The sequence below is a fragment of the Henckelia pumila genome, chromosome 3, assembly GCF_033568475.1.
Source record: "Henckelia pumila isolate YLH828 chromosome 3, ASM3356847v2, whole genome shotgun sequence".
Lineage (NCBI taxonomy): Eukaryota > Viridiplantae > Streptophyta > Magnoliopsida > Lamiales > Gesneriaceae > Henckelia > Henckelia pumila.
Window position 1 is genome coordinate 128,142,602 of NC_133122.1, and position 25,919 is coordinate 128,168,520.

Here is a 25,919-nt window from a genome sequence, read left to right on the forward strand (position 1 = left end):
ATAGTGTATGATATTAATCCAAAATATAGCACAGTCAATCATCATCTATTTTTTCTTTTTTTCTCGTTTGTCCTAGTTTTTGGATATCTTTAATTCATTTTTGATGAAAAATTGGATCGGTTATTTTACGTCAAAAAATTAAGTCGTAACCTAATGTGTGCTCTAACAATGGGAAGTTAGTGGTATTTTTTTTAAAGCAAAATATAAATTTTCCATATTTTTTATCGCAAAATAATTCAAGGGGAAAAAAATCTCAGATCCATAAAATCTTTTTGTAAAAAAAAAAAAAAAAAAGATTATAGTATGATTTTTTTATTTTTTTATAATTTTTTCAATATTTGGGCTGGAAATAGAGATGTAAATGAGTCGAACTGTTCGCGAGCTATTCGGAGCTCGGCTCGTGAAAAAGCTCGTTTGGGCTCGTTCTTTAAACTTATCGAGCCGAGCCCGAGCTTAATTTTGAGCTCGATAATATTCACGAGCCGAGCTTGAGCTTAAGAATGTCCGGCTCGTTAGCTCGTGAACATGTTCGTTAATAAGCTAGGAAGCTTGAACTCGGCTCGTTTAGGTGGCTCGTTTAGTGTGTTAGTTTTGGATTTATGCTTTAATAGTAGGTTTCAGTCTACATGTAGTTTATTAATCGAGTTGAATGAGTTTAATTCATGCAGAATTTTAGTGTGCACTACAATTTGGCGTTGGAATAACTTAATTTGATGAACATATAAATTATATATGATTTTTCTGCTGAAATATGTCAAAACTATATCCTGTATTTAAATTCGCGAAGATGCTTATTGTTTTTTAAATTTTGGGCGAGTTAAGCTAGGAACTTGAAAATGTGATTAACATTAATGACAATGTGTTTATTTGATTTTTGGGATAAATTGGTTTGGAATTTCGATTTGGTGTTCAAATGGAAGTTATAGAACTTTTTTCTTTAAAACCAAAAAGTCACTTTTTGGAAACTTTTTTTTTTAAAATTATGTTTTTCATTTTTATTTTATTTAAAAAAATTTAATTTAATTTTATAATTAATTTATAGAGATGTATTGTATTGTATTTAGGCTTCACGAGTTCGAAAACGAGCCCGAGCCCGAGCCCACTTAACGAGTCAGAATACGAACCTGCTAAACGAGCTAACGAGCCTGAAAACCAACCCGTTTAACGAGCCAAACTCGAGCCAAACTCGTTTAATACGATAAATGAGCCGAGCCCGAGTTGACGTATGTAGTAAACGAGCCGAGTCGAGCTTTATGATAAAAGCTCGGTTCGGGCTCAGGTACCAAACGAGCCGAGCCCAAACCTAATAATGTTCGGCTTGGCTCGGCTCGGCTCGTTTACATTCCAGGTTGGAAAGTTGGATGATGATTGAGGTGGCAAATCGTTGTCCCGTGGTGCAGAGTGCAGACAGATAAGATGAGTGGTGAAAAAGGATAAAACAGATAAAGAGTCCAATTACACTTGAGCGGCTACCTGTTTATAATCTGGAACAGCTAGTTTCCCATCCGCCGCCGTGTAAGGCTATTGGGTTCCGATGATGACACGTATCCCATCTTGTTCAACAGCGACCCATAAGTGTTGGGGTTCCCCTTTAGTCAACACAATTGCCTTTGCTGCAACAACTATACTTCCAGACTCCTTCATTTCTTCCACAAAAGCCAGAATCTTTAGGAGAATTTCTGTGGTTGCCATGTCTGGTTTGGGCAAAGGAACTGTTCTTGTTACTGGTGCCGGCGGTAGAACTGGTGAATAATTCTTTCTTTCTTTCATGGGATTTTGGATTTTGTGTTTTGTGGAGAGGAAAACGGTAGAAAATTGGATGAGATATCGTATTGTATTGTAATGGGACATGAGGAATACTTGTTAGAGCAGTCAATTGACAAAATCTTGTATCAAACCTTAGCCTTTGGACTCACTGTTTGATCATAAGCTCTTTTAGTTTCTATCTCTGTTAATGTCCTTTATGGCACGCCCAAGCAGTGGGTCGGACACTATAAATGATTTATTCAGCAAGAAATGGATTTTTATTCGTCGTTGATGCACTGAGATATCGACCTAAATTGCTAGAAGAATTTGTTGTATGTTTTTATAAACCTGATCAAATCCTTCTTACAGGCTTTTTCCTTGTTAATGCTTCAACTTTTGGTTGCTCATGGTCAGCAATTACAAGTCCTTGTTAATGCTTTAGGTCTCGGTTTCCAATCATCTGTCCTTGTTTTAATGCTTTAATTCTTCGTTGTTCGTGTTTACAGCACTCGCGAGTTCTTGATCTCTGTATAGGTTAATATTGTTTCTATGCCCACGAACTCTATAATAGTATGACTTGAAAATCTTTTCTGATATTCTCTTTTCATTTTAGGCCAAATTGTTTACAAGAAACTGAAAGAGAGAACAGATCAGTATGTTGCTAGAGGTTTTGTGAGAACTCCGGATAGCAAGGACAAAATCGGTGGAGGCGATGATGTTTATATCGGGGATATAAGGGACGTCGAAAGCATTGTTCCTGCACTTGAAGGTATCGATGCTCTCATCATACTTACAAGTGCAGTTCCGAAGATGAAACCGGGGTTTGACCCAGCTAAAGGTGGAAGGCCTGAATTTTATTTTGAAGATGGAACATTCCCTGAACAGGTTTCAACCCCGGCCTGTGGTTCAACCCTTTGTTTTACGTCTCTTTACGTGTAACCTCTCTGATCTTTATTTATTCGATTTCAGGTTGACTGGATTGGGCAAAAGAACCAAATAGAAGCCGGTAAGAACTCGTCCTGACTTTCGATGTCATTTAGCTTCTACATATGTTGATCCTCAAAACAATTGTTACATACATTGTACAGCCAAAGCTGCTGGAGTTAAGCAAATTGTGTTGGTGGGATCGATGGGAGGAACTGATCCGAACCACCCATTAAATAGTTTGGGAAATGGAAACATCTTGGTTCGAACAAGTTTGCCTCTTTTTTGTTTTCCTTCACTTCGTTTCATGACGAAAAAACATCAGTTGAATACTTGATTATTTTTCCTTGTCATTGATATACTGATAGGAAACTAAATGCTGTTCTGATCACAGGTCTGGAAGAGAAAGGCCGAGCAATACTTGGCTGAGTCAGGTGTCCCGTATACTATAATCAGGTATGTCCAAATTTTAGCTTCTGCGGCTTGAAAAGATGTTGTATACAGAACTTAAAGCTATTATTTGTTATAGATGCATGTTATAGATTATTTTTTCGTCGCCCTTCGTCTCTTGTTTTGACCAGGGCGGGTGGCTTGCAAGATAAAGATGGCGGTGTACGAGAGTTACTAGTTGGAAAGGATGACGAACTTCTTAAGACAGAAACGAGGACAATTGCACGAGCGGACGTTGCAGAAGTCTGCATTCAGGTAGCTACACCGGACTGGTTTCTGCTATTTTTGCTTTGGAGATATATCACAACTTAGTCTTGCGAACAACTTACAAACTTGTGGACAGGCGCTAAACATTGAGGAGGCTAAATTCAAGGCATTCGACCTTGCGTCAAAGCCTGAAGGTTCCGGCACACCAACCACAGATTTCAAGAGTCTCTTTTCCCAGATCACTACGCGATTCTGATCAGTAAGAGCCAAATTCAATGCTAGCTGGTGCATATGGTGGTGTGACATCCTCCTTCTGGTGTGGCCAGAATGTTTCTTGGTGATCAGGCTGGCATTTTTTGAGTGTAACATTCAGGCTGTGTTTGTTTACATCAGAGAACAAATAAACCCATGTTTTTTTTAGCTTACAATCAAAATTCATTTTGGGCATAAACTTATGTTCGGTTTGTTTTTTTTACCAAACTTGTTTTATGAGGCTGACTAATAAACTCGTGTTCACTCCAAAAAGACGAATCCATATTTTAAATATACATATTTTATCCTCAAAATGCCCATGCCCTTTCTTTTACTTGAAAGCAAGATCATTTTACGAAAATCATACCAGCATATTATTTAGTTTTTTCGTAATAATATCTGCTACATATATGTATTTTTTTGTTTTTTTGAGATGTGCTACAGATATGTTTAAGATTATGGATATCAAGAAATTTTAAAAGCAAATGATCGGTATGAAAAATAAAAGGAAAGGATTCATATAAAACGAAAGTAATCGTATATTTTGCAAAAGAAAAAAAAAGTCGTATATCCCATTTTTTAACATAATAACAACGAAAGTTTCCAAAAAAAAAAAAAAAAACATAATAACAACGAACGTCCCCTCGGACTATTTTATTTTTAAGTTCAACTTTAGTGCATGGAATAATAAAGGGGGCATAAACTAAGCTAATTTTTTTGTTTCGATTTATGAAGGATGCATACTAATCCGGGGAGATTTTGGTAAAAATACCCAATACTTCTTACTTGTTAAATACTTAAATATAACATATTTTATTGTCACGACTCACGTATTGCACATCTTTATCTATGATTATTTTTAACACTCATTCATGAATCAATGTAGTAATCATTTAATAATTTGAACAAGTCATGGTCTTAATGTATTGTTAAAAATTAGTAAAATTGATAATACGAGGGAGTAAATTGTGCAATTAATAGTATTAACTATAAGGTGTAACAACTTACAATGCATTGAATATAGCATGTTGAGTATTGTTGACTGTTGTACAAATATTGTTATAATCAAGGATGGCAGTATTTAATATTACGGTTTTATTTTAAAAAACATCTATACTTTAATACTCAATAAAGTAATAAGTTATCTAAAATATTTTTTTTCTCCTGACTTGGACCAATGCATTATTAATACTAGCAGAAAAAGCACACGCGTTGCGTGTGATATATTATATGAATCTCATATTTTGTTTTACTTTATATATATTTTATTTTTAAATTTACTTGATTTAGTTATAATTTTCTACAAAATGAATGATATTTAATTAATCACTAGCATAATCGCTGTAGTGACCCTTACCTGGATTACCTACTAAACAGAACTTAGACATGCAATTAATTAAATTAATCGGATAACAGAATAAAACTGCGGAAACCATAAACAAAATACAATCCCAAGGCAAGGAATCTGTAAATACCCAAATATTATATAACCAGATCGAACAGCTGAATTATCTAATAACAACAGAATAAAACCTAGGCGAAGCTCCAGCTGGCCAACAACTGCCTAGCCCCTCTTGGATCCACCCGCCTCGTCCAATCGCAAACCTGCCCCTTGGAATAGGGTGTCCAGAAACACAGAGTACGAGACGTGAGCATAAAAAGCTCAGTACGAGAGTATGAGTATACATGCATGCAAAGTGAACTCCCTATAAACTCGAGGTCAAGGATCAGATAACAGAGACAGACCGGACCCTGGTATGTAGCACGCTGTGCCGTCGCTTCAGGAGGTGGCTCCCATACCATAATACCAGTGGATATGCCGGACCCAAATCGATGGAAGTCCAACCACTAACAGGATAGGAAAAAACCCTACTAACAGACATCTCGAAGGAGATAGCTCAGTATGCAAATGAATGCAGCATAAATCAATGACATATAAATCATGCAGTCACATAATACATGCATACTCAGTCAGGATATCTCGAACAGTACTTTCGTACCTCAAATACTAGGCAAGTGCTATTAGTCCTAGGTCCACGCCTATAATCCGCGCTACACTGCCAAATGATACTACTATCATTATAGCGCTCTAAAAGTCTTAACTAAGCTAAAGCATACTCCTAAATATTTTTAGGAAGCAAAAGCTATACCTTCGTCCGTCGTTAGCCCTTTGCTGTCGAGTGCCTCAAAACTAGGCCACAGCTCCGCTACGACGCCTGGATCGCTATGCCACTTCCGGATTACCGATGGAACTCCTAGAATTCCCTAGATCTGAGTTAGAAGGCTAAGGAATCGAGAGAGAAGAGGTGATTGGTGCGTCTAAATCTGAATCTCGGCCCTCCTATTTATAGACGGAGTTCGGATCGTCCGAACACGATCGGACCGTCTGATCTCGACTTTGGGTCGTACGAACCCAATAATACGTCATTGCTTACGTCAGCACAATGACGTCATCCATGACGACTGTCGGCAGCACGTTCGGAGCGTCCGAACCACTCTTCGGATCGTCCGAACCCTGACTTCGGACCGTCCGAACCTTGACTTCGGAGCCTCCAAACTCGATGACCCTCAAACCATTTTCAAGTGTTCTGAATCCAATTCCAGACTCCGTTAACCCATTAAGAGTTTCCTTAATCACGTTTACTCTTAATTAGTAGGATTAATGAATTAATTAACACTTAATCACTGATTTCGGGTACGGGCTACTACATTCTCCCCCACTTAAGATGTTTCGTCCTCGAAAACAGATCTTAAGTACTGAATGAAATACAGAATTCAGAAACATTCTTTATTCAAATCAAACGTTTACAAAGTTTGCAGCTGAATACATCTTAAGAATGAAATCAAAACAACTCAGGATGGTCTTCACGCATCCTGTCCTCAAGCTCCCAAGTAGCTTCCTCAGTGCCTCGGCGCTGCCACTGAACTAAAACCAAAGGAATGACTTTGTTCCGCAAAACCTTATCCTTATAATCCAAGATACGAATAGGTTTCTCAACATAGGTCAAATCTTTGCTCACCTGAACCTCAGACCGCTGCAAAATATGGGACTCATCCGCCACATATCGTCGCAACAGAGATACGTGGAACACATCGTGAATACTGGAAAGATGCGGTGGCAAAGCTAGTCGATAAGCCAAGTCGCCAATGCTCTCCAAGATCTCAAACGGACTGATAAATCTGGGAGACAACTTGCCATTAAGGCCAAATCTGAGAATTTTGCGAAAAGGTGACACTCTCAGGAATAATTTTTCCCCGACATCGAACTGCAAAGGCCTACGCTTGGTATTAGCATAGCTGGCCTGACGATCCTGTGCAGTCTTAATCCGTTTCTTTATCTGATCAACAATGTCTATTGCCTGCTGGATAAACTCTGGTCCCTCAGCCTGTCTCTCCCCCACTTCTTCCCAGAAGAGTGGAGTACGACAACGTCGCCCGTACAACGCCTCAAAAGGTGCCATCCCAATACTAGTATGATAGCTGTTGTTGTACGCGAACTCGATCAATGGCAAATGATCCTGCCAGGCTGAACCAAAATCCATGACGCACGCTCTAAGCATATCCTCCAAAGTACGGATAGTGCGCTCTGACTGACCATCAGTCTCCGGATGATAGGCAGTACTCAAACTAAGAGTAGTACCCATCGCACGCTGAACACTCCCCCAGAATCTAGAAGTAAACCTGGGGTCTCGATCGCTGACAATGCTCACAGGCACTCCATGAAGTCGAACGATCTCCTGAATGTACAACCGAGCCATACGATCCACATTGTACTCCCGGCTATAGGCAATGAAATGCGCTGACTTGGTGAGTCGGTCCACCACAACCCAGATAGCATCACAGTTCCTCGGGGATACCGGCAAATGGGTCACAAAGTCCATTGTGATAAACTCCCATTTCCATTCAGGAATAGGCAGACTATGAAGCAATCCTCCAGGTCGTCGGTGCTCTACCTTGACCTGTTGACACACCAAACATCTCGAAACAAACTGATAAACACTGTGTTTCATTCATTTCCACCAGAAACGAGTACGTAGATCCTTGTACATCTTGTTGCTCCCAGGATGAATACTCAACTTAGTGCGATGTGCCTGAGACAAAATCTCCTCTCTCAACTCTTCATCCTGCGGAATCACAAGCCTACCAGACAAACACAGAAAGCCATCTGACTGATAATGAAATCCAGACGAGCTACCCTCGTTAGCTAGACGAGCTAAACGCTGGGTCTTCGAATCAGACATCTGAGCATCTCGAATCCGCGAATACAAAGCTGGCTCAGATAATATCGCAAACATCTGGATACTCTTCATACCTTTCTTATGCTTGAAAGTATATCCTGAAGTACAACAGTCACTGATCGCACTAGACATCGAACAAGTCTGAAGTGCGGATAGTCGCACCTTGCGACTCAATGCATCAGCGGTGAGATTAGCAGCTCCCGGATGGTACTTAATCTCGCAATCATAGTCCTTAAGCAAGTCCATCCAACGTCTCTGCCTCATGTTCAACTCCGCCTGAGTGAACAAATACTTGAGACTCTTATGGTCGGTGAAGATCTCAAATTTCTCGCCATACAGATAATGACGCCAGATCTTCAAAGCGAACAAAATGGCTGCTAACTCCAAATCATGGACTGGGTAGTTGTCCTCGTGAAGCTTCAGCTGTCTAGAAGCGTATGCGATCACATGCCCATTCTGAGTCAGAACACAACCTAACCCCTGAAGAGAAGCATCAGTGTATACCACATACCCTTCAGATCCTGATGGTAATGCCAACACCGGCGCAGAAGTCAACCATCGTCGAAGCTCACAGAAGTTCTCCTCACACTCGGAGGACCACTCGAAATTCACACCCTTGAGGGTAAGCTGCGTCAAAGGTTGAGCTAGCTGAGAGAAGTTCAGAATGAAGCGACGATAATAACCTGCTAGACCCAAAAAACTACGGATCTCAGCAACCGTCGTTGGACGCGACCAATTAAGCACCGCCTCAATCTTGCTTGGATCAACAGAAATCCCCTCCCTGGATATGATATGGCCAAGAAAGACCACTCGATCCATCCAGAACTCACACTTGCTCAGCTTGGCGTACAACTGCTCATCTCGAAGAGTCTGCAGTACCAACCGCAAGTGAGAAACATGCTCTTCCGTATTACGCGAATACACCAAGATGTCGTCAATGAAGACCACGAAAAACTTGTCCAAATACTCCCTGAAGACACGGTTCATAAGATCCATGAATATAGCCAGCGCATTAGTCAAACCAAATGGCATCACTAGAAATTCATAATTCCCATAGCGAGTACGGAATGCAGTCTTGGCTACGTCCTGATCACGAACTCTTAACTGATGATACCCAGATCTCAAGTCAATCTTGGAGTAAATAGAAGTATCCTGCAGCTGATCAAACAAGTCATCAATGCGAGGCAACGGATACTTGTTCTTCACTGTAACACGATTCAGCTGCCTATAGTCAATGCACAGCCGCATCGACCCATCCTTCTTCTTTACAAAAAGATCAGGAGCTCCCCAAGGAGATACACTAGGACGAATGTACCCCTTGTCCAAAAGATCCTGTAGCTGATTCTTCAACTCACGCATCTCTGACGGAGCCAGACGATACGGTGCTCGAGAAATAGGAGAAGTACCCGGCATCAACTCTATGCCAAACTCGACTTCCCTAGCAGAAGGAAAACACGGAATCTCATCAGGAAAAACATCTGGAAATTCATCCACAACAGGAATACTCTCTATCCCAATGCTCTCAGCGGACAAATCAACTGCATAGATAAGGTAGCCTTCCCCGCCAGACTCTAGAGCTCGACAGGCTCTCAAAGCTGATACCAAAGGCATCGAGGGTCGCGCTCCCTCACCATAGAAAAACCAGCTCTCTTAGCCAAAGCAGATTGGCCCGTCGGAGTAGAAACAAACATCACTACGTCTAGTGCAATTCATGGTAACTTATGCCTCTTAACAAAACATGCAGAAATGAAGGAATGAGATGCACCAGTGTCAATAAGTACAAGAGCAGGTATACCATAAAGCAGAAATATACCTGCGATGACTTTCTCATTCTCCTCCACTGCCTGATCATGCCTCAAGGAAAACACCTGGCCAGAAGCTCGTGGCCTCAAATGAGAACTCCCAGCAGGATGTCCCTGCGACCTCTGCTGAACGGTGGCCTGAGAACCAGATCCTGAACCAGAATCAGAACCGCCTCCCCCAGATAGTGGACAATCCCTCCGGATATGACCAGTCTCTCCACAACGAAAACAAGCTCCAGAAACTCTATGGAACTTGTCGGATGGATGGTTCTTTCCACAGTGATCACACTTGTCCTTCTTACCGAAACGGACAACACCAGCAGAGTTAGAGGAAGAAGAAGTAGATCCAGACTTCTTGAAAGATTGGGCACGGGGACCCAAAGAACTAGCAGGTCTCGACTGAGAAAAAGACCTGTTTCGCCGAATGTTGTCCTCCGCCTGGTGACAACGGCTCACCAAACCCTCGTAGGACATGTCGTCGCCAACCGCCACACGGTCATGGATCTCAGGGTTAAGGCCCTGAAGGAACAGATTATACTTCATCTTGGAGCTGTCGACAATCTCGGGGCAATATGATAGCAGATCAAAGAACTTCTGCTGTTACTCATCAATAGACATGGCTCCCTGTCGCAGACTCAGTAGCTCGCCTGCCTTCGACTGACGGAGTGCAGGAGGAAAATACAGCTTCTGAAAAGCTGTGCGGAACTCGGCCCAGGTGGCCACTCCCCTCGCCGCAACAAAAGGTGCAGAAGTAAACCTCCACCACTTACGTGCACGTCCATCCAGAAGATAACCCAGTGTCTCCATCTTCTGCTCCTCGGTGCATTGGAAAGTCTGAAAAGTCATCTCCATGCGGTCTAACCAGTTCTCCGCATCCTCCGGAGACTCACCTCCAACTAAGGGCTTAGGACCCATAGCTAAGAATCGACGCACAGTGAAACACTCGTCATCATGATGACGATGACGCCGTTCTCGACGACGCTCTCAGTCGTCATCGCCCCAACGACCGCCTCCACTTCCATGGCTACTCTCATCATCGTAGTTTGCCATCTACAAAAATACCTCATGATGAGACTAAATCCCAAGAATACTTTTGCATGCTCTGATACCATAAATGTAGTGACCCTTACCTGGATCACCTACTAAACAGAACTTAGGCATGCAATTAATTAAATTAATCGGATAACAGAATAAAACTACGAAAACCCTAAACAAAATACAATACCAAGGCAAGGAATCTGTAAATACCCAAATATTATACAACCAGATCGAACAGTTGAATTAATCTAATAACAACAGAATAAAACCTAGGCGAAGCTCCAGCGGGCCAACAACTGCCTAGCCCCTCTTGGATCCACCCGCCTCGTCCAATCGCAAACCTGCCCCTTGGAATAGGGTTTCCAGAAACACAGAGTACGAGACGTGAGCATAAAAAGCTTAATACGAGAGTATGAGTATACATGCATGCAAAGTGAACTCCCTATAAACTCGTGGTCAAGGATCAAATAACAGAGACAGACCGGACCCTGGTATGTAGCACGCTGTGCCGTCGCTTCAGGAGGTGGCTCCCATACCATAATACCAGTGGATATGCTGGACCCAAATCTATGAAAGTCCAACCACTAACAGGATAGGGAAAAACCCTACTAACAGACATCTCGAAGGAGATAGCTCAGTATGCAAATGAATGCAGCATAAATCAATGACATATAAATCATGCAGTCACATAATACATGCATACTCAGTCAGTATATCTCGAACAGTACTTTCGTATCTCAAATACTAGGCAAGTGCTATCAGTCCTAGGTCCACGCCTATAATCCGCGCTACACTGCCAAATGATACTACTATCATTATAGCGCTCTAAAAGCCTTAACTAAGCTAAAGCATACTCCTAAATATTTTTAGGAAGCAAAAGCTATACTTTCGTCCGTCGTTAGCCCTTTGCTGTCGAGTGCCTCAAAACTAGGCCACAGCTCCGCTACGACGCCTGGATCGCTATGCCACTTCCGGATTCCCGATGAAACTCCTAGAATTCCCTAGATCTGAGTTAGAAGGCTAAGAAATCGAGAGAGAAGAGGTGATTGGTGTGTCTAAATCTGAATCTCGGCCCTCCTATTTATAGACGGAGTTTGGATCGTCCGAACTGAACTTCGGAGCGTCCGAACACGATCGGACCGTCCGATCTCGACTTCGGGTCGTTTGAACTCAATAATACGTCATTGCTTACGTCAGCACAATGACTTCATCCATGACGACTGTCGGCAGCACGTTCGGAGCGTCCGAACCACTCTTCGGATCGTCCGAACCCTGACTTCGGACCGTCCGAACCTTGACTTCGGAGCCTCCGAACTCGATGAACCTCAAACCATTTTCAAGTGTTCTGAATCCAATTCCGGACTCCGTTAACCCATTAAGTGTTCCCTTAATCACGTTTACTCTTAATTAGTAGGATTAATGAATTGATTAACACTTAATCACTGATTTCGGGTACGGGCTACTATAATCGCACATGCGTTGCGTGTGTATAAAATCATACAATATATTTAATATTGTATGTTATATATAAATATTATTTTTTCAATAATATTTAAATTTATTTTTTAACATTTATAAAATAATATTAAAAAAATTAATTTTTTTTATCAATTTATCTTATCTACAATGTTTAGTTGAAAAAAATATGAAAATTTGAAATATCAAAATTTCAAAAAAAATACAAATAAAATAAAATTGTAATATTTATATTACATAAGGGTAATTTCGACAATTTAAAAGATGGTGTCTAAGGAGGAGATTCTTTATATATAGAGAGAGATAAGTTTTATAAACATAAAATAAATGAGATATACTATAGTTCATAATTTAAGTATTAGCCAAAAGAAAAACTAAAATAAATGAGATATTATACAATAGTTCATAATTTAACTATTAACCAGAAGAAAAACTAATATATAACTTACATAATACATATTTTATTTATACAGTCAAGAAGAAAGAAAACATAAATCAAATTAACTCAACTCAATTTTATACGTGGATGATTGACTTAAATTTTAATAAAGTTGTTCCAATGGTTTAAAAAATTTACAAAATTAGATAGCCACTAACAGTAGAACGTAGAAGGATTTCGAGACAAATAAACATATACATTACCTATATATCAGAATATTTTGGATTCACAAAGGCACAAACAATTTAAAAAATGGTTTACTCTTGAAATCCATAGATAGAAAATATATAAATGGTTTTCCTGTTGACACATTATATCGAACAGTTAATTAATTCGCAGATGAAAAATAGAACAAACAATAATTTAATACAAAATCTATCACTTAAATAATACGTTTTTTTTTTGGAATATGAAATAATAAGTTTTGACAACAATAAAAACTTATATTGACAGTATAAAGATGAACAAAAGGAACATGATTTATTTGTAATTCACAGAGAAAACACGGAGAATTAATTATGACAACAATTTTCAGTTCCACCATTGAAGTTTCACGACTATAACAGTTTGTAAAGTTACAAAAAAAAATCAGAAAAAATGCTACATTTTGAATATTGTTTTAAACAATTGATAAAGATAACCTCAAATTCAGGTAGTATTCGATAAACTTCTCCAAAAAAAAACCAAAAGAAACAGTGAAGATCCCATTAAATTTAACCATTCTGTCAATAATAATGATAAATGTTTCAATCAAGATAACACAAATTTAATAAAGAAAATAAAAGTTCCTACCGAGATGAAACTGATCCAATTAAAGTGCGCAAATCAAATGCATAAACGTGATTTGATGGGTTTAGTGGTTGAGGAATTTGAAATTTCATCTTAATCGATTATGGAATGGGTTGAAATTTCATGACGTGAGGGAAGTTTGGAAGGGAAGTTATTTGGAAGAGGAGAAATTAATGTCTGCACGGTTAAATTTCAAGCGGTTTTAATTATCATTTTCAAATTTTTCATACCTAAAATCAGGGTTAAATTTGTAATTTGATCGTTGAACATACCATCAGACCAATACAGTTTCTCTACCCCTCTCAGGCTTAATAATATAGTAAAATATGGATAAATTAAGAAGATAATATTTTTTTCATAAGACTCATGTATAAACATATAATTACATCAATAATTATTCACTTAAATTAAAAAAAATAGCTAGCACAATTTAATAAAACTTGGTTCTATACTTCTATTTTTACTTGTTATTTTTCATAAAGTTTAATTTTATTATTGTTTATGTTTTTATCATGAATTTTATTTGATTTATTCATTACAACGAATATTATTTAATTGTTTAAAAAATGAGTATCACTTATATATACACACACTCCCATAGACGTATAAACAATTTTTTATTTTTTATATATTAATTCAAATAATATGATGCAAGTATAGGTGAAACACGATGAGTTTTTTATGTGATTAAATTTATGTTATCTGAATATAAATATATTTAAAATAATAAATTATTAATTTTTTGATTAATTAATACCTCTCGAGTCTCAATTAATAAAATTTTACGATCCCAACATTATTAATTTATAAGTATTTTACTGTAGAAAGATAATAAAGATAATACTGTCACCGTCTTAATTATACGTCACATTTTTTTTATTATTTTCCATAATTATATAGGCTTATACTGTAGTAACCCGATCCCATTTTTACAAGATTAATTTGACTAAACGTGTTTAGATTAAGTAAAACAGATTAAAAGATTTTAATTTGATCAAACAGACCAAGAAATCGGATCCAAAATATCCAAAAATGATTAGTGGGCTTTATTGGGTTCGGGTTGTTTGAATGGTCCGAACTACAAAACTGAAAGGGATCGGATGGTCCGAAGAGTTCGGATGGGGCGAAGCAGTTCGGAAGCTCTGAAGAGTTCGGATCGTCCGAACCAGAGATCGGAGCGTCCGAACTCTATCAGTAGGTGTCCTATGTGTTGTCAACTTGGGATTGACATGTGGCTACAATCGGAGCGTCCGATCTTTGCATTTCTGCAATGTGGACTACATGCGGGTTCGGATCGTCCGAACTCTGCCTATAAACAGGGCATCCGAGTTCACATTTCAACTTTCCAATTCACACTTCCTTGGTGTGGGGCGGAGTTTTGGCAAGGCGTCCGGAGGTCGTAGCGGAGTTGTGCCCAAATTCCGGGGCATCCGACAACAACGAGTTAACGACGGATAAAGGTATAACCCTAGATCCTATAAATAGTTTGGGAGTATCTATTAGCTTAGTTATGGTTAAAGTATTAATTAGTGATATAGAAATCTTTTGATTATAAGCTTGGACAGTAGAGCTCGTGTAGCTTGCCTGTTAGTATTGAGATGCGAAAGTACTGTTCGAAATATCCTGAATGAGTATGCATATATTATGTGTTGTATTATTTATATGGCATGATCTTATCTGCATATATTATGTTACATTATTATGCTTCATGCATGATCATTTTGAGCTTGTATCCTTATGATATCCTGTAGTAGGGTGCTCACCCTATCTTGTTAGTGGATGGTTGGACACGTAGTCACGTGATCAGGTCACCTATATCCACAGTTGGGTATGTGAGCCATCTCCTGGTGCGACGGCGCAAAGTACTACATACCTAGGGCCTGAGTCTGTTTTTGATCAGAGTTTTTTGACCTCGAGTCTTGGTAACCCGTACACTTGCATTCATGCACATATAATATTTGTATACTCATACTCTCGTGCTGAGCGTAATTCTCTCACGTCCATATTTCTATATTTATTGGACACCCCATTCGACGGGGCAGACATCAGGTTGGATAGCGCAGGAGATGCGGAAAGATCCTAGGTACCGAGCTTGGTAACATGAGGAGTGTTGCTTTGCAGGTTTGTTTCATTTTCAGTTGGGTTGGGTAATGAGAATGTTTTATTCAATATGGTTGTAATAAATTAATTTTACAGATTTCTTATCTTGGGATTATATAACTTTAATTTGGTTTTCGCTGTTATATTTTGATTATGTTTTTCTTAAGAATTATTGCATGCTTAAGTTTTCTGATTAATAGGTGATCACGGTACGGGTTACTACATTTATGGTATCAAAGAATGCAAAAGATATTTCTGGGAATTAGATTTGGATCTTTGGGGTATTGATGTGCGTTTTATTTTCAGATGGCCGATAGAGACGAGTAAAGTCAGGGTAGTGTTGACCGTTGGGGAGATGGTGATGTCCCTAGACGTCCCCATGCACATCGCCATCATCAATAGGGCATGTGTCATTTTGAGCTCCATAGATTCGTGTAGATAGGCCTGAAGCTTTTGGTACGAGGGATGCTCGAGGTAGCGGAGGACTTGCTTGAGCATATGGAGAATTGTTTTCATGTTTTTGATTGCTCCGAGGATCAGAAGATGGAGGCAACCACTTTTCTATTAGATGGACGCGCTCGTAAGTGGTGTAAATCCACGTCTGCACCATTACTTCAGGTGCATGGGCATGTTTGGTGGCCTGATTTTTGCAGATAGTTTCGCCAGCTGTATTTTCCTCCAGCACTTCGCCAGGCGAAGGCCATTGAGCTGCTTAATCTGAAGCAGGGATATTTGTCTGTGGACGAGTACCAGTAGAAGTTTATTGATCTCCTTCCGTATTGTCCCCATATTGGCGCCAGTTCTGAGGAAAAGTACGGCTATGTCCTGCAAGGGTTGAACTAGGAGATTTTTGACAGAGTCATGGTGTGTGATGATCCCACTTCCTACGAGATTTTGGTGAACCGGTGTCAGCAAGCAGAAATCAACATGAATCATGCTAGAGCGCTTCAATCTTCTCGACCCGCGAGTTCTTTGGGTCCCCGTGCTCAGTCCTTTAAGAAGTTTGCTTCTTCTACTTCTTCTTTTGGATTTGGTGGTGTGATGCATTTCGGAAAGAAAGACAAGTGTGACCACTGTGGGAAAAACCATCTGACGAATAGGTGCCGAAAAGCCGCATGAGCTTGCTTTCATTGCGGGGAGATTGATTATCTTAAGAGGGATTGTACACAGGCAAGGGGAGCGGGAGGCTCAGGCTCTGTTTCACAAGCTACTGTCCAGCAGAGGCCACCAAGGCAATTAGCGGGAGGATCTACTCTGCGATCGAGCGCTGCTAGTCAGGTGTTTGAATTGAGTCATGATTAGGCAGTGGAGGATAATGAGAGGGTTATTGCAGGTACGTTTCTTTTATGCATCATACCTGCTTTCTTTCTTATTGATACTGGTGCATCTCATTCTTTCATATCCGCACGTTTCGTCAAGCGTGATAAGTTACCCTATATTGCTCTAGACATAGTACTTTCTTTTTCTACCCTGACTGGTCAGTCAGCGTTGGCCAAGCGTCTAGTTCTGGGTTGTCCCTTAGAGTTTGAGGATAATGTCCTGACAGAGAATCTCATGGTATTAGAAATGGAAGATTTCGATTTCATTTTGGGGATTGATATTTTGACCACGTACCGAGCTTCAGTGTATTGTTACCAGAGACTTGTACAGTTTCACCCGGTTGGTGGTGACAGCTGGTTTTTCTACGGTGAGGGAGTGCGACCTCCGATGCCTTTGGTATCTGCTTTGAGAGCCTGTCGAGATCTAAGGTATGGCGGGGAAGGCTACCTCATCTATGCAGTTTATTTGTCCACTGAGAGTGTTGGTATAGGAAGTTTGCATGTTGTTAATGAATTCCATTATGTTTTTTCTGATGAGATTCCGGGTTTCCCTCCTATTCAAGAAGTTGAGTTTGACATTGAGTTAATGCCTAAGACATCACCTATCTCACGAGCACCGTATCGTCTGGCTCCGTCAGAGATGCGTGAGTTGAAGCAACAACTGCACAATCTCTTCGATAAGGGATACATTCAGCCTAGCGTATCTCCGTGGGGAGCTTCTGTTCTCTTTGTGAAGAAGAAGGATGAGTCTATGCGACTGTGTATTGACTATCGTCAGTTGAACCACGTGACCATCAAGAATTAATATCCTTTACCTCGTATTGATGATTTATTTGATCAGCTGTAGTGTACTTCAGTATACTCCATGATTGATTTGAGATCGGGTTATCATCAAATGCGAGTGAGAGATCAAGTTATAGCCAAGACTATGTTTTGGACGAGATACGGGCATTATGAGTTCTTGGTGATGCCGTTTGGATTGACTAACATGCCAGCTGTATTCATGGATCTGATGAATTGTGTTTCAGGGAGTATTCAGACAAGTTCATGGTTGGGTTTATGGATGATATTCTGGTATATTCTCATAGCTTGGATGAACATGCATATCATTTGATACTTGTCTTGCAGACTCTTCGGGAGAAGCAACTATATGCCAAGTTGAGTAAGTGTGAGTTCTGGATCAATCGTGTGGTGTTTCCTGGCCATGTCATATCCAGTCTAGGATTTTCAGTTTATCCGAGCAAGACTGAGGCAGTGTTGAACTGGCCGCGTCCGAAGTCAATTGCCGAGATCCGTAGTTTTCTGGGATTGACAGGTTATTATTGTTGCTTCATCGCGAATTTCTTGCAGCTAGCTCGACCCTTGACACAACTTACTCGAAAGGGTGTGACGTTTGAGTGGTCTTCTGAGTGTTAAGAAAATTTCTGTGAACTTTGTCGACGGTTGACTTATGCGCCGGTGCTGGAATTATCGTCTGGTTCTGGAGGGTACGTCGTGTATAACGAAGCTTATTTGCAGGGCTTGGGTTGAGTTTTAACTTAGAATGGACACGTGATTGCGTACGCTTCTAGACAGCTAAAGGTTCACGATGGGAATTATCTAGTGCATGATCTTGAACTGACAGCTATTATATTTGAACTGAAGATTTGGCGTCAGTATCTGTATGGCGAAAAATTTGAAATCTTCACTGATCACAAGAGTCTCAAGTATTTGTTTACCCAGACCAAATTGAACACGAGACAGCGACGCTGGATGGATTTGCTGAAGGATTATGATTGCGAAATCAAATATCATCCAGGTGCTGCTAACTTTACCGCTGATGCCTTGAGTCGTAAGGTGCGCGTGTCTGCACTTCAGACTTGTCTTATATCTAGTGTGATTCAGGATTGTTTTTCTTCGGGTTATACCTTTAAGCACAAAAGGGGTATGGAGAGCATTTAGATGTCTGCAATTCTATTTGAGCTATCCTTATATTCTCAGATTCGAGATGCTCAGATGTGTGATCCAAAGATTCAACGGTTGGTTTGATTGGCCAACAGTGATAGTACATCTGGATTCCACTACCAGTCAGATGTGTTTCTGTGTTTGTCTGGCTGTATTGTGGTACCTGAGGATGATACTCTGAGGGAGGATATAGTGACCCGTATCCAGAATTAGCGATTAATAAGTATATTAATCGTGTAATTATGTTTAGATTAAGTAAAACATGATTAAGGAAGTTTCAAGTGGGTTAACAGAGTCCAGAAATGGATTCAGGACACTCGAAAATAGCCGGGAAGGTCCCGACGATCCGGAGGGTTCGGAAGCTCCGAACCAAGTCAGGAGGCTCCAAACTGGATCGAAGGATCCGAACTCAGGATCGGAGGCTCCAAGTGGATCGGAAGCTCCGTCGATAAGATCGGACGTTCCGATCGGGACCAGGGCACACGTCATCGCTTACGTCAGTAAGGTGACGTCATGGCTGACGTAATATTGGGCGATCGGACGCTCCGAGATGAGATCGGAGGATCCGATCGTGTTTGGACGTTCCGAACCGGGTTCGAAGGCTCCGAACTTCGTCTATAAATAGGGGGCCGAGATTTCATTTTCAAGTACACCTTTCCCTCTCTTCTCTCTGATTCCTAGGCCTTCTAACTCAGATCTAGGGAGTTCTAGGCATCTTATTGGGAATCCGGAAGTGGCATAGCGATCCCGACATCGAGGCAAAGATGTGCCTAAGTTTTGAGGCAATTGTCATCAGCAGGCTGACGACGGACGCAGGTATAGCTATGGTCTCCTTAAATTATTTAGGAGTATGCAATAGCTTAATTAAGTCTTTTAGAGCTTAATTATTGATGCATGGATATTTGCATTGTAGAGCTGATATAGGCTTGGAACCTAGAGCGGGACTGCTAGGAACTGCCTGTAGTAAGGTACGTAAGTACAGACTGAGATAGCCAGCGGGTTTTGCATGCTTATATGTTTCATTTGTGTGTCATATTATTATTCAGCATGTGCATATCATATTGTGCCTGTCCATCTTGTGAGATGAGCCATGTAGGGCCGCTCATCCCTGTATGGACGGGTGATGTCTAGTGCCCGATGACTGACGGGTCATGGGTGATTAGCATCTGGGGACACAGTCCACGTCCTATAGGAATGAGCAGTGTCGACAGGGTTTGCTCCCCGGGTTGTACCACTCATGTCCTAGGCACCATTACTGAGCAGTTATATACAGTTATCCCAGATATGGATACCCTATCATTTGCATGCATCATATTTGTATGTTTTACCCAGTGCTTTCGTATTGAGCTTAGAGCTCACGTCCAGTATTTTTTGTGTATTTGGACACCCCATTCGACGGGGCAGGTGTAGGTGCAGGATTGAGCACCCGGAGCTTGGAGTAGCCAGTGACCAGTGAAGACAGCAGGATTAGCTGTAGGTTTTGCCTTTAGGCTATTTATTCGATTTGGTTGTATAAATCGAATTGGTTTAACCGGTTGTATTCTGCCGGTCTATTTTTATTTAAGTCTTCCACAGTGATTTATTTAATGCATGTTTAATTATGCTCTTAACTCTGATTAGGTAGCGGATCCGGGTAGGGTCGCTACAGAGGAGCTTCTATCTCAAGCGCATCGTACCAAGTTGAGTGTTCATCCGTGGAGCAACAAGATGTACAAGGATTTGCAGAACCGGTTTTGGTGGAAAGGAATGAATCAGATTGTGTATCAGTATGTGTCCAAGTGCTTGGTGTGTCAGCAGGTTAAGGCTGAACATCGACGACCTGGAGGATTATTGTATAGTCTACCGATTCCGGAGTGGAAATGAGAGTTTATCACGATGGATTTTGTGACCCATTTGCCGACGTCTTTGCAGAACTGTTGTAACGTCCCAAAACTCTGGAACGTTACTAAACATACAAACACAAAATTTTAGGGAAAATAATTTGCGGAAAATAAAAATCTTTACTTAGAAATGGTTGAAAGTGCACCAACAACTGAGAGGAATAAACTTTTGCAGTATTTCCAAAAAGGCCAACTATAAAATAAATAAAAAATTGTGTTTCCTTCTTCTGAATTCAAAACAATTGTGCAAAGTAACATCGTTAAAAAACATGGCTCTCATGCATCACCCACCGGTCCGCGTTTGCTCCTCTTCATGCCCCGTTCTATACTCATCAATATAATCATCAATGGAGTCATCACCTGCAGTATAGTGAGTCTAATGACTCAGCAAGTAATGCATAAGAAAAGCATGCTTATCTTGGAATTTTAAATAACTAAAAAAAATAAGCATAACTGAACATATCATAAAACTGCCACGTAATTATGATGGGATACATGCATTTGTGGTAACCATCGTATTGGGCACGTATTTTTGAAAAGTCATCAACAGAGCTCATCCCAGGGTGCCAATTCCAAATTATCTTGAGCACGTATTTTGGAGTGGTCATCCCTGGAGCTCATCATTTCAGTTCCACAATCTTTTGAGCACGTATTTTGGATAGACCCTTCCGAAGCTCATCCCAAAAGTCCAAATCCCATCATTTTCATCTCGTATTGTGATAAATTTGTTTCATATGCATAATTTTGTGATTGTTTTTCATGCATTCATATGTTATTATTGTTGTTTTATTTAGTTTTAGCATATTTCATGAATTTGTCTGAATAATACTCTTCCTGGTTCATTTTGTAGGAAACTTCAGAAAAAGCAAGATTTTGGACAGCTTTACACTCGCTCGAGCGGATCTTGTGCTCGCTCGAGCGAGAGAGAAAGAATCATCGAGATAGAGATGTTCTCGCTCGAGTGCACCTTGTGCTCGCTCGAGCGCGAAAGACGGCCCAGACATTTTCGGAGCAGGAAGTTGCTCGCTCGATCACTTTGATAATCAACACATGGTAAAACTGACTAGAAATAAAATTCGGTTTCAGTGTGCGGTTTAGGTGTAAACTAAATTTTCACAAATATTTAATGCATTCAAATTTGATTATAATTACGAAAAATTAATCCCTCAATATTTGAATAGGTTTGATTGTTCTAGAAATATACTTTTGAACAATTTAGGAGAATTCTCGTAATCTAAGATTAAATTCTGAATCTTGAATCGACTACTTGTTACATAATTTGTCTGGTACCTACGTGTGTCCTTGATCGAGCTTTTCCTATATTGAATTTAATCCAAAATTTCTGATGCCTTTTTAATTGAACTTTATTTACAATTTAAATTCTTTTAGTAAAAAATTTGAATTTTCATCGCTCTTATTGATTAGTCTAGATTAAGTGAGAATAATCATATTCTGGTACTCCTACTTATACAGTCCCTGTGGGTTCGACATCTGGACTTTTTTCCACTTTACTATTACTTGACCTGGTGCGCTTGCCAGTAAATTTTTATCACACCGATTTAAGCGGTCAAGTTTTTGGCGCCGTTGCCGGGGACTGTTTTGATATCAAAATTTTTATTTCACTTGAGATTAGACTTTATTTATTTTTTTAAATTATGAATTTTATTTCTTGGTGATTTTCATGTACTATCTGTTGTGCATGCATAGAATTCGATCGAGGGAGCTACTATCACTTGATTTAAAGATCGAACGCACGCTTAGCAGGATCTGAAAGGCCGTGAGATATATCAATCTTGAACTAGAATCAGAATCTGAATCAGAGGAAGATATGGCGGACAACAAAACTGTTATAGACTTGATTCGTCCACCTACTGAAGGCTATGGATCTAGCATCGTTCGCCCTAATGTCGAGGCGAATAACTTTGAATTGAAGCCGTCGATTATTTAAATGATTCAGTTGCAAGCAAGATTTGGGGGCACATTTGTGGAAGAACCCTAAGCTCATTAGGAGTGTTTTCTGTTAATGTATGACACTTTCAAGGTTAATAAGGTAACATCTGATGCAGTGTGACTGCGGTTATTCCCATTCTCTCTGCAAGACGAAGCAATGGAATGGCTGGATGATTTGCCTGCGGGTTCTATCACTAAATGAACCCAACTTGTTCAAACTTTTTTGAACAAGTATTTTCCTCCTACGAAGATGGCAAAATTATTTTCTGACATCATCTCATTCAAGCAGAAGGAAGATGAATCTCTTCATGTGGCATGGACCAGATTTAAAAGGATGTTGAGGATGTGTTCTCAACATAATCTTACTCAGAGCCAGCAGACTCGGACTTTCTACAATGGGGCTAATCAATCTGTTCGATCCATGTTAGATGCTGCTGCTAATGGAAGCCTATTTAGGAAAATACCAGCAGAGGCGTGTGAAATCATTGGAAACATGACTAAAAGCAACATTGGATGGACAGACGTGAAGAAGAAGAAAATGGTTGGAGTACTAGAAGTTGATGCACTGACAGCACTGAATGCCAAAATCGATGCTCTTACTCATCAGATGGTGATTATGCAGACAGCTCCAGCCAATCAAGTACAAGCTCAGCAGCCCAAGGAACAACAAGTCTTTGAGATAGATGCAGCTAACTTCATGGGAAACCAAGGGAGACAGCCATACAATCCTTACATCAATACCTATAACCCAGGCTGAAAAAATCAACCAAACTTCTCATGGAAACCTGCAGACCCCACAGCCAGTGCTTCGAAGCCAGTCGAGAAAAAGCCCTCCTTTGAAGAAATTATGATGAAGTATGTAGCGGGTACTGAGACTCGCCTGCAGAATCAGGAGGCAATGTTGCAAAGGTTGGAAACACAGAGGAGCAAGATAGCAACACAACTGTCAACTAGGCTAGCAGGATCGTTGCCTAGAAATACCGAAAAGAATCCAAAGGATGTCAATGCTATTCTGGGGATTAATAGATCGCAAGCGGACATTGCGGAGAAAAGAACTGAGGATGAGGAAGCAAGTGAGCAAAACAAGGAACAAGGGATAGAGGAAGCACCAAAGCATGAAGACTCGACGTCTACGGGCAAGAAATATAAGATTTCTAACCCAACTAGTAATGAGAATATTGATTTGAGTAAATTTCCCTTCCCCCAAAGAGCAAAGCAACTGCAATTGGATAATCAATTTGCAAAATTTCTAGAGATTTTCAAAAAGCTTCATATTAATATTCCATTTGCAGATGCTTTGGCTCAAATTCCCAGTTATGCAAAATTTTTGAAAGAGATTTTGTCTAACAAGAGAAAATTAGTGGATTTTGAAACTGTGAAGTTCTCGGAGGAATGTTCTGCTATTTTACAAAATAAGCTCCCTCCAAAACTTAAGGATCCCGGTAGCTTTTCAATTCCATGCACTATTGGAAAATCCTTTTTTAACAAGGATTTATGTGATTTAGGTGCAAGTATCAATCTTATGACTTATTCATGTTTTGAAAAGCTAGGAATTGGTGAAGTTAAGCCAACCACTATCTCCCTGCAATTAGCTGACAGATCTATCAAATATCCAAGGGGGATTGTGGAAGATGTTTTGGTTAAAGTTGATAAGTTTATATTTTCTGTGGATTTTGTTGTGCTTGCTATGGAAGAGGATCGTGAGATACCTCTTATTTTAGATAAACCGTTTTTAGCCACTGGAAAGGCATTAATTTATGTGCATAAGGGAGAACTCATATTGCGTATGAATGATGAGAGTGTGATTTTTAATGTTTTTCAGGGCCTTCGTTATCCTGCGGACAATTCTGATTGTTTCAGAATTGATGTTACTGATGATTTGGTTGAGTGTACTTTGCAGGAAAAATTATCTGTGGATCCTTTAGAAATATGTTTGACAGGAACAATATAGGAGGAGCATGTTAGTGAGGAAGGTCATGAAGTGGCACGATATCTGGATGAGAGTTTTCCCTTTGAAAGATTCATTAATACCAAGATGGGGGAGCTTGGCCATATTCCAAAACCACTGAAGCCATCCACCGAGGAGCCCCCTACTCTTGAACTAAAACCACTCCCTTCTCACCTGAAATATATATATTTATTAAAGAATGATAAACTGCCAGTAATATGTTCATCTTATTTGATAGGTTGTGAGGAGGAAAAATTGTTGAGGGTGTTTAGAGAGCACATAAGAGCCATAGGATGGAGCTTGGCTGACATAAAGGGGATTAGTCCAACCATGTGTATGCACAAAATATTGATGGAGGCGGAACACAAGACATCTACTCAACCACAGAGGCGACTTAACCCAGCTATGCAAGAGGTTGTGAAAAAGGAGATGATTAAACTTCTTGATGCAGTTATTATCTATCCTATCTCTGATAGTGAATGGGTGAGTCAAATTCAAGTAGTGCCTAAAAAGGGAGGGATGACTGTTATTGAGAATGAAAATAATGAATTAATCCCTACTAGAACTGTTACGGGGTGGCGGGTTTGTATTGACTATAGGAAATTGAATGATGCCACTCGTAAGGATCACTTTCCCATTCCCTTTATTGACCAGATGGTTGAGAGACTTGCATGACATGCTTTTTACTGTTTTTTAGACGGTTATTCTGGTTATATGCAAATTCCTATAGCACCTGAGGACCAACACAAAACCACTTTTACTTGTTCTTATGGTACTTTTGCATATAAACGGATGCCGTTTGGTCTTTGTAATGCCCCTGACACTTTTCAAAGGTGCATGATGGAAATCTTTCATGATATGGTTGAAAATTTATTGAAGTGTTTATGGATGATTTTTCTGTGGTAGGTTCATATTTTGATGCATGTTTAAGTAATTTGAAAAAGTTTTGCAGAGGTGTGAAGAGAGTATCTTGTGTTAAATTGGGAGAAATGTCACTTTATGGTGAGAAAGGGTATAGTGTTAGGCCATAAGGTATCTGAAGTTGGTGTGGAGGTGGACAGGGTAAAATTAGAAGTCATTGACAAACTTCCACATCCCACGAACTTGAAAGGGATTAGAAGATTTCTTGGACATGCGGGTTTTTGTAAGAGATTTATTAAAGATTTTTCTTCTATTGCTAAACCCCTTACTAATTTGTTGATAAAAGAGGTGCCTTTTAATTTATATGTTGAGTTTTTACAGGATTTTCAGTTTTTGAAGCAGAAATTGACAACTGCACCCGTGATATTAGCACCTGACTGGAGTCTACCATTTGAGTTGATGTGTGATGCGAGTGACACCACGTTGGGAGCCGTGCTTGGACAGAAAAGGGACAAAGTACTTCATGTGATTTATTACGCCAGTATCACCCTGTCAG

The 25,919-nt window shown here is 40.0% G+C and overlaps 1 protein-coding gene across 1 annotated transcript; it reads left to right on the forward strand.

Annotated features, from left to right (window-relative positions):
- The first annotated feature begins 1,442 nt into the window (after window positions 1-1,442).
- Window positions 1,443-3,840, forward strand: LOC140891839 (uncharacterized protein At5g02240-like). The gene is made up of 7 exons (XM_073300500.1): window positions 1,443-1,745; window positions 2,360-2,631; window positions 2,716-2,752; window positions 2,835-2,932; window positions 3,065-3,126; window positions 3,252-3,375; window positions 3,464-3,840. Exons 1-7 carry the CDS (start codon window positions 1,535-1,537, stop codon window positions 3,581-3,583), a joined length of 924 nt encoding a protein of 307 aa, XP_073156601.1. The 5' UTR covers window positions 1,443-1,534; the 3' UTR covers window positions 3,584-3,840.
- The last annotated feature ends 22,079 nt before the right edge of the window (window positions 3,841-25,919 follow it).